This window comes from Gnatocerus cornutus, chromosome 1, assembly GCF_029298725.1.
Source record: "Gnatocerus cornutus isolate USDA-ARS CGAHR chromosome 1, icGnaCorn1.1, whole genome shotgun sequence".
NCBI lineage: Eukaryota > Metazoa > Arthropoda > Insecta > Coleoptera > Tenebrionidae > Gnatocerus > Gnatocerus cornutus.
This window is the reverse complement of record NC_142233.1, coordinates 10,743,923-10,753,227: the sequence shown is the minus strand read 5'-3', so window position 1 is coordinate 10,753,227 and position 9,305 is coordinate 10,743,923. Positions and strand designations below refer to the sequence as shown.

Here is a 9,305-nt window from a genome sequence, read left to right as displayed (position 1 = left end):
GGCAACGGCCACACCACGTTGAAAACACCGTTTCTCGTCTGATCAGCGAAGTTAAGCAACGTCGGGCGCGGATAGTACTTGGATGGGTGACCGCTTGGGAACACCGCGTGTCGTTGCCTCATTTTTTTTTTAACTGACCTGACCTGACCTGACGGGACGAAATTTTAATTATGTTGATAGCACGTCTCTTATGTCACTTTGACATGGTTTGCTTCGGATTTGAGCTAACGATAAAACTTCGAATTTTAAAAATTGTTTTATCGAAAATCTATATTTGAACGATTATAAAAATGCATGAGAATAAAAAAAATGCGAAACCAAACCTAACCAAAATCAAAAATAAGTGAACAAGTTGAGTGTCCTATTTAAAGTTTTCCAAAATTCTGGAGATTTGTTAGCTCCCGCCACAGCGCCTCCTAAAATCGAAATTATTGAAACTTTTAGGAATTTGTAACTTTTTTAAAACAGTAGAACCTCGATTCGAGTGTGTATGTTCGCTCGATTGGTGTAGTTTAGTAACATTTAAATCACTGTTTCCGAGAACAAATGATTAAAGTTTTCTGCAGAAATCGATGTGCGCCACTGGATTGTTGGGGGTGGGTCAGTTCCAATACCAATGTCAGTCAAGACCGCCGAAAAGTTGAGAATAAAAACCCTAATAAAAAGTCATTCTTTAATAAGAGCGGCTGGTCATGAACAGACTTTTTATACGTGTATAAATATATCTTACAACGTTTTGAATACGATTGTTTTCCAGTTCTAATTTATAAAAAAAGTTAATAGAAATAAGTAAAAAGTAAAAAGTACAAAAGGCATACTGAAGTATCTTGTTAAGACCATAAAACAAGAACGAATAGATGCAAGAGCGTTAACTTAAGTTGTTTACCGTTTTTTTGGGGGTTTTAAACCAATAAGACACGAACGCAATACAAAATTTTATTTGCAACCGCAACAGCAAATTCAGAATGACTCTTTTTATAGTTTACTTGTACACATTTGTGAAATATGGCGGGAAGATATGATTGGCCTAGATAAATTGTCATTTGGTAGTTCAGGTAATGGGTTACGAAGGATGCTCCATTGGTTAGTATTTAGAACTTGAGAAAGCAACTTTAGATCTATGGCCTAAAGACGCATATGAAAAGTAGTTTGCTGAGTTTAGCACTTGAAGAACATAAAAAAGCCATCAGCAAGTACCATCAGCAATAAACAAAGATTAATAAAAATAAATTGTTTTATGAAAATACCAATGTTAATCCCGTAAGATCTTTCTTTCTAAACAGTAGTATTATGGCCTTACAATGTCTCGGATATCAAATACAAAATTTTAGCCAAATAGTCCATAATACAACAAAACTGGATCATAAGTGAACACTAAATTAACCCTTTTATGGATTTCATTCTAAAACAGAAAACTGCGATTTAAAATGTTAACTTTCTCTTAAAAATTGTTGCATTAACGTTAGTCCGGCTTGCAAAGTTAGATGAATCACTCTGTATATTTTTTATTTGAATTTCCCGGGCTAGACGCTGAATTTTAGTTGGCCGATTGATTTATGTTGGTATTAGTTTGACAGTTAAGCAGTGGCAAAATTCCGAATCATTTTGTTTTAGTTGCAAAAGCCGAGTAAAGAATTGAAAATACGCGGATTTCTTCAGAATGGTATGTATTTAAAAACAACCCATTTTTACATTTTGCAAAATTTTCATTGATACTAACAGTAAAAAATATAATTTTCATTACTTTTACATTGAGGTTATGTTTTTGTTTCATGCACTGTCATCTTCTCGAATATTTCATAATAATTATATTTCAGGCTCGCCGGTATGATACAAGAACAACAATATTTTCTCCAGAAGGTATTAATTCATTCAAACTCAAGAAATGTAATAAAACGGTTTAATTTCAGGGAGATTATATCAAGTTGAATATGCCATGGAAGCCATTAGTCATGCAGGCACTTGCTTAGGAATTCTAGCTAATGATGGCATCCTTCTTGCTGCTGAACGACGAAACACCAATAAGCTGCTAGATGAGGTTTTCACCTCTGAAAAAATCTACAAACTTAATGAGTACTGAGATCAACAAATCACTCGATTTTTCTATTAAAATGTGAATTTTAGTGACATGGTTTGCAGTGTGGCTGGTATTACTTCAGACGCCAACGTCCTAACAAATGAACTTCGCCTTATTGGACAGAGATATCTGTTTCAGTATGGAGAGTCAATTCCCTGTGAACAACTGGTTTCATGGCTTTGTGATGTTAAGCAAGCCTATACACAATATGGAGGTTTGTATTCATGGAAATATCACTTTTGGGTACATTTTTACTGTAGGAAAACGTCCTTTTGGTGTCTCTATTTTGTATATGGGCTGGGACAAACATTATGGGTACCAACTGTACCAGTCAGATCCCAGTGGGAATTACAGTGGATGGAAAGCCACGTGCATTGGAAATAACAGCGCGGTAAGTTAAAATAGAATGGCTGTTTGTATGTGCGCTTATTAATTTTTTTCAGGCTGCTATATCCAGTTTAAAACAAGAGTATAAAGAAGGTGACATGACCCTTGAAGACGCCAAGAGTCTAGCCGTTAAAGTGCTTGTTAAAACTTTGGATATGACTAAGCTTACTTCAGAGAAAGGTATGTAAAAACAAATTTTAAGTAATGTTATTTAAGTATATTATTTTACGAATATATTATGAATTATTATTGTACGAGGATGAAAATTAATTTTAATCATACAAGTGCAATAATACCTTGATAATATGAGTTAAATACTACATTTTATTTTCAATCATAATTTTTTATTTTTATCTATGACTACTTATTGAAATAAGTGTTATTAATTTAATTTTTGGAGTGCGGAACATTTCAACTAGTCTACACATTTATATGTGACTTGTTCAGAAGTATTGTAAGCGAATTATTTATTAAATGGTTGTAGATAAAATTACTTGTAAGATATTTTAATGGTTCCTGAAAACATGAGAAATTAATCTTTTTTTTGTTTTAGTTGAAATGGCTACTCTTACTCGCGTCAACAACAAAACCATAATTCGCATCCTCACAAGCAAAGAAGTTGAAGCTTTAATCAACCATCATGAAAAGAAAGAGGCTGAAGCTGAAGCCTCAAAGAAGGAACAGAAGGGTTCATCTTAAATGTATTTTGCGTATCTTTATATTAATGATTATAAAACTTTCTCATTTCTATGCGTTCGTTTTTTATCCCGAACTTTTAAATTTGGCGCTCTTTTTCAAACGTCACGTTCATAGATGTCGCTAGGATCGCACTTCCGCAAAGGATTGTGGGAGTGGGGTTCCGACAACTTTTCGTAGCCGTGGTCGTCTGTGGTGCTCCATTTGCCGTGTTTGTCACAAATCGATTAAAAATGTCGTTCCTCTCAGCGCGACTGGCGACCACCGTCGCAAGACGTTTCCCGAACAATGCTGCACAGGTAAATTTTTGTTAAATCCTCGGCGATGTAGTCTTTACGTAACACGTCCATGACTGCGATTCCACCCGGTCACCTACAGTAAAAAAAAGTCCTCCCAATTATTGTAATTTTAGCACCCTCAGCGCTCTGGTTTGCAGAAAATGTTTCATTGCATTCAGTTTTCTGCATTTCGAAGGTATTGAAAGCATCGGAGAAGGAATTAAAATGGATCTGTTATGTAATCATGTGCTTAGCCATCGTGAACTTTATAACCACTGAAGTTCAAATAAAAAATCAGTTTCAAAGATTAAGATGTAATAATGAATTGATTTTTAGGTCGCTGGTGTGGTCTTCCCTGCTGCATCAACAGGAGCCCGCAAAATTCATGTTACCCCTAATAATCGTGGTGCTGAAATCTCCTCCATCCTTGAGGAACGCATTTTGGGGGCTGCGCCAAAAGCCGATCTCGATGAAACTGGCCGAGTACTGAGCATTGGTGACGGTATTGCCCGTGTCTATGGGTTGAAGAACATTCAGGCTGATGAGATGGTGGAATTCTCATCTGGACTTAAGGTATTGATTAAAGAAGATTGCAGTTATTTGGGGTTTATAGGAAGCGTGTCATAATAACCATTATTTAATATACAGAACTAAAATCGTAGAGTTTAGGGGAAACACCTGAATCAGATAGTCGTCTTAAATTCAAGCATTTCATGTTATTGTGGCTGCATGTCACATGTTTGCTTATGTCTTTACCTGATGTTGAAATCTTGAGGTATTAATAACTTTGGTATTTTTAATACGACAAGGTTGGTACCCCCAGGTTTACATTACGGCCTGCTGTTTTGTTAAAAAATTGAGTACTGATTTGGGGAAGTTACCACTTTGGGTGTTCTTATTATAACATATTATAAATTTAAAATTTATTATAAAATAAAGCAAAAAAGTCAAATTTTAGACAAATTTGGAAGTTTCAGCGATGTAGCAATGAAATTTGGGAAGTTTACTACTTTGGAGGGTCTTGGTTTAATTGTGCAGAATTACAATATGAAGACAGAAAAAGACAAATTTTGCAAATATTGGTTCTCAATTGGCTAAAAAATTGATCGTTTTTTATTATAGGCTGTAATTTTAGTAGTTTCAACGATAGAACAGTTTTTTTGTGGAAGGTACAACTTAGGGTTTCTTTATTAACTGAACAGAATCTCAAAATTATTGAGCAAAGAATACAAGTTGGAAGTTGTAGTTTTAGATATGTAGATTCAGAAATTTCGATCAATTTATATTATAGCCTGTAATTTTGGTACTTTCAGCAATAGCGAAATGAAATTTTGAGAGAATACCACTGTTAATCTTAATAATTCTTCCAAACCAGCAAATTATAGACCTGAAGAGTCAAATTTTAGTGTTTTTCTTTTTTAATAGAATGGTACAAAAATTTCTATTATTTTTTATTGATAAAATTATAGAACAAAACAAATTTTACAAAATTTCGTTTTTTGATCTCTAAAATATCATTTTTCTCTGTAATTTGCCCCTTGGGGTTTTCTCGTGTACAAAATTATAAAATTATAGAGAAAAAAAGATAAATTTTTGAATTTTTCGTATTTGGAAGGGGTCAAAAATTTCAGATTTTATGTTTTATTATGGTCTGTAATCCTGGAAGTTTCAGCGATTTCGCAATAAAAATTAAATTTATTGGAGTTACTACTCGGGGGTTTTCGTATTAAATTATAGAGCCGAGAATACAAATTTTGGAAATTTTTGTTTTTAGATTGAACTGTAATGGCCCAAAAATTTCCTTTTCATTAACTGTGAGGAATTATAAAATCATAGAGCAAAAAAGCAAAATTTTTCAAAATTTCGTTTTTTGATGAATAAAATATCCAATCAAGTTTTTATAGTCTCTTATTTTGGAAATTTTAACCATATAGCAATGATGTTTGGGGAAATTACTACTTGGAGTCTTCTTATTAAGTGTACAAAATCACAAAAAAAAACAAATTTTAGAAATTTTTGGTTTTGGAAGGGGCCAAAATTGGATTATATCTTGTCATTGTGATAGATTCAATATATCAATGAAATTTGGAGAGATTACAAATTTGTCCATTGTGATTAACTGTGCAGAATCAAAAATTTATGAGCAAAAAGAGAAATTTTGTTTTTAGAATGAAATAAAAGCATTAAAAAAATGTTGATAAAGACATTTTTATAGGACTTGGAATTGATTAAGTACCAAAAAGTGCCTGCAATATTAGAAACATGACGGAGGACCGGTTATTTTCATGCTCGTAATTGTTGCAAAATATTTCATAATTTTTAACGTAATTTTCAGGGTATGGCTCTCAACTTGGAACCCGACAACGTCGGTGTTGTAGTATTCGGTAACGACAAACTCATCAAGGAAGGCGACATCGTCAAACGTACCGGAGCTATCGTCGACGTTCCAGTCGGTGATCAAATTTTGGGACGTGTGGTAGACGCTTTGGGTACGACCGCCTCCTCCAATGTTAACAATCCTTCATGTGCCACTTCTAGGTAACCCCATTGATGGTAAAGGCCCCATCAACACCAAACAACGTTTCCGTGTGGGTATCAAAGCCCCCGGCATCATCCCCCGTATCTCTGTAAGGGAGCCCATGCAAACTGGTATTAAAGCCGTCGATTCCCTTGTCCCCATCGGTCGTGGTCAACGTGAATTGATCATTGGTGACCGTCAAACAGGGTTTGTATTTCGTTAAGTGTCTGTGGTTGGTACTTATGACGATGATTTAGTAAAACCGCTCTCGCCATCGACACCATCATCAACCAGAAGCGTTTCAACGATGCCGATGATGAAAAGAAGAAGTTGTACTGTATCTACGTCGCTATTGGTCAGAAGAGATCAACTGTGGCCCAGATCTTGAAACGTCTAACAGATTCTGGAGCCATCAACTACACCATCATTGTCTCTGCCACCGCTTCCGACGCCGCTCCTTTGCAGTATTTGGCCCCATACTCTGGATGCGCCATGGGTGAATACTTCAGAGATAATGGAAAACACGCTCTCATCATCTACGACGATTTGTCCAAACAAGCCGTGGCTTACCGTCAAGTAAGCTCAAGCTACTTAAACTGTTCCATTGATAATTTTTTGAAATTTTAGATGTCTCTGCTGTTGCGTCGTCCTCCAGGTCGTGAGGCTTACCCAGGAGACGTATTCTACCTCCACTCCCGTTTACTTGAACGTGCCGCCAAGATGTCCGAAGCCCACGGTGGAGGTTCTTTGACCGCTTTGCCCATCATTGAAACCCAAGCCGGTGATGTGTCAGCTTACATTCCTACCAACGTGATCTCCATTACCGATGGCCAGATCTTCTTGGAAACTGAATTGTTCTACAAAGGTATTCGTCCTGCCATCAACGTCGGTTTGTCCGTATCCCGTGTAGGATCCGCTGCCCAAACCAAAGCCATGAAGCAAGTCGCCGGTTCCATGAAACTGGAGTTGGCTCAGTACCGTGAAGTAGCAGCTTTCGCCCAGTTCGGTTCCGATTTGGACGCTGCCACTCAACAACTTTTGAATCGTGGTGTTCGTCTCACTGAATTGCTTAAACAGGGACAGTATGTACCTATGGCCATTGAGGAGCAAGTCGCTGTCATCTACTGTGGTGTAAGAGGACATCTTGATAAGTTGGATCCTTCAAAGATCACTGTATTCGAAAAAGAGTTCTCTCAATTCATCAAGTGAGTAGAAATTTATTTTTGGAAGTAACAAATTTTGATGAATTCCTTCTAGGACGAACCACCAAGGCATCCTTCAAAGCATCGCCAAAGAAGGCAAAATCACAGATGAGACAGATGCGCAATTGAAGAAGCTTGTAACAGATTTCATCTCGAGTTTCTCTGGTTAAATTAGTTACATTTTTCTTAACATGTTATTTTTCGTTGAAAGTCTTGATGATTTTCAACCAAAAATAAGGTTCTAAAAACACTAGATTAAGTTCATAGACTCATTGGCAAAATTCAATGTAAACAAGAATTATATCCAACATTTCTACTTTTAATTGTACAGCGTTTTGTTTTATTATCGTTGGCCACAGTGAACCGAAAATATATGATAATTTATTATCTAAACATGATTTTATTTAAACCTCTAAAGTATTGATTAAGATGACTGTAAACTTTGTATTGTGTTGAACGAATATGTTGTCAATAAATGACCATCGTTTTCCGAAGTTTTGCAAGCATTTTAGTAGAAATATTATGTACAAAAACTAGTAAAAGTGACTAAAAAAATCTGAACTTCTAAGCATCTCAGGATTGATCAAAAATCTATTAGGGCTCTTGCCTAATTGTTGCATTTTTGGATGTCCACCCACTAGCCACCCTGAACCGAAGATGTAAACGCACCCCGTTATACCCCCGTTACCATTTTCTCAGTGACGTTTGTGCAAGAAAGTGGACCATAGTTTTTCACAGAAAGTTTTGAAAATAAAATTATCGGTGCGCTGCTGAAAAAGTCGAGTAAATAAGGGCAAACTGAGTCATAATGAACCTTGCACTTGACGTCGCGTCTGTCTATGCAAACTTATAGTGGTCGATTGGAAGGCGGGGTTAGATACTTGGAACTGTTTTCTGGTCAAAACGTCCTTTTTTTGTGTACCACTCGAAAAAAAGTGAATGCGACGTAAATAATTTACAGATTCTTAAAAAAGGTTGGTTGAACTCACGGGCGCATCTGAAAGTTGAGCTCACCGGCCCCATTAAAATTCAAACCTTTTTTGGATTGTCTAAATTTTCCTTGCTTTCTCTTCTAATTATCTAGTTTCGATATACATTTTCTCTCAATGGTTCTTTCGATTCTCTCTTAGTCCTTATACAGGGTGTCCCAAAACAGGCGTGCCAAATTATTATTACGTTGGTGGTGAAGGTTCTAAAAACCCGAGATAAGTGTTAAAAAAATTCAATCTGTTGTAGTTTTTAAGATACATGGTTCCAAAGAGACACATTTGAAACTTTTATTTTTATGTTTGAAATTATTATGAGTATTAGAGCTCCTGCATTGGGTTCTGTTAACACCTTTGAATGATATAAGATGCTTTTGAGCGTAATTTATTACATTGTTTCTTGTATTTTCAGAAGATTTAGGTGTCGATTTCACCTGAAAAATCATTTGACAACATTGCTTTTCCACCCCACGTCATAACCATAATAATCAAAATTTTCATTGTTAGTGGAAGTCAATGTTGTGTATGTCAAAAAGAGCTGTCAGTGTTTTCCTTCTCTAAAATTTGCGGTATTTGCTGTTCTAAAATGGAAAAAGTAAGTGGTTTGGCATGAGCGATTTGTATATGAATTTGGCAGAAGTAAAAGCGATAACATGAAGCCCTGACTGGTCTTATGTAGCTCTTCAAAATCTGGTTTTGTTCTGAGTTGTGGCAATCCTTGATTCATAGTAAAATGGCATCTAAATGAACATTTTACGGACATTTTGCTCTAATGAAACAAAAATGTCATGAAACTATTTCATCGTGGATCGGAACCTTTGGTGTTTCCAGCGTTTTCTAGTAAAATTTCAATATTTATTTCTTTGGTATTATTATTATATCACCCCAGTCACTATTACTGTGCATTGTCTATTCGTCAGTGAATGTGTTTCTTGTTTTACGTTGATAATAAAAGTTTTCATTGCTGAAAATTGTTAAGCTTTAGAAACGAAGCGTAATAAAACAAGAAATACTTGTTGTTAGTCTTTGAGAATTACCTCTACCATTTTAAATATAGTTTTTCTGAGATTTATTATGTAAAAATGCATTAAAAAGAGCATTCAGTTTTAGAAGGTTTAAAGCACATGTTCAAAGTTCCGACCATTGGCTTGAAGACACCTA

The 9,305-nt window shown here is 35.6% G+C and overlaps 2 protein-coding genes and 1 non-coding gene across 3 annotated transcripts; all 3 read left to right on the top strand.

Moving 5' to 3' along the window:
- Positions 1-119, top strand: LOC148180332 (5S ribosomal RNA). Its single transcript, XR_015771745.1, has one exon. It is a non-coding gene; the product is annotated as a 5S ribosomal RNA (ribosomal RNA).
- Positions 120-1,534: 1,415 nt separating this feature from the next.
- Prosalpha3 (proteasome alpha3 subunit) lies at positions 1,535-3,212 on the top strand. The gene is made up of 7 exons (XM_088035481.1): positions 1,535-1,663; positions 1,818-1,860; positions 1,911-2,073; positions 2,125-2,291; positions 2,338-2,468; positions 2,521-2,644; positions 3,018-3,212. Exons 1-7 carry the CDS (start codon positions 1,661-1,663, stop codon positions 3,161-3,163), a joined length of 777 nt encoding a protein of 258 aa, XP_087891607.1. The 5' UTR covers positions 1,535-1,660; the 3' UTR covers positions 3,164-3,212.
- Positions 3,213-3,274: 62 nt separating this feature from the next.
- On the top strand, positions 3,275-7,551 carry blw (ATP synthase subunit alpha blw, mitochondrial). Its single transcript, XM_088041432.1, has 7 exons — positions 3,275-3,459; positions 3,775-4,011; positions 5,774-5,927; positions 5,977-6,163; positions 6,214-6,532; positions 6,584-7,161; positions 7,214-7,551. The coding sequence occupies exons 1-7, from the start codon at positions 3,394-3,396 to the stop codon at positions 7,326-7,328; spliced, it is 1,656 nt and encodes a 551-aa protein (XP_087897558.1). The 5' UTR covers positions 3,275-3,393; the 3' UTR covers positions 7,329-7,551.
- The last annotated feature ends 1,754 nt before the right edge of the window (positions 7,552-9,305 follow it).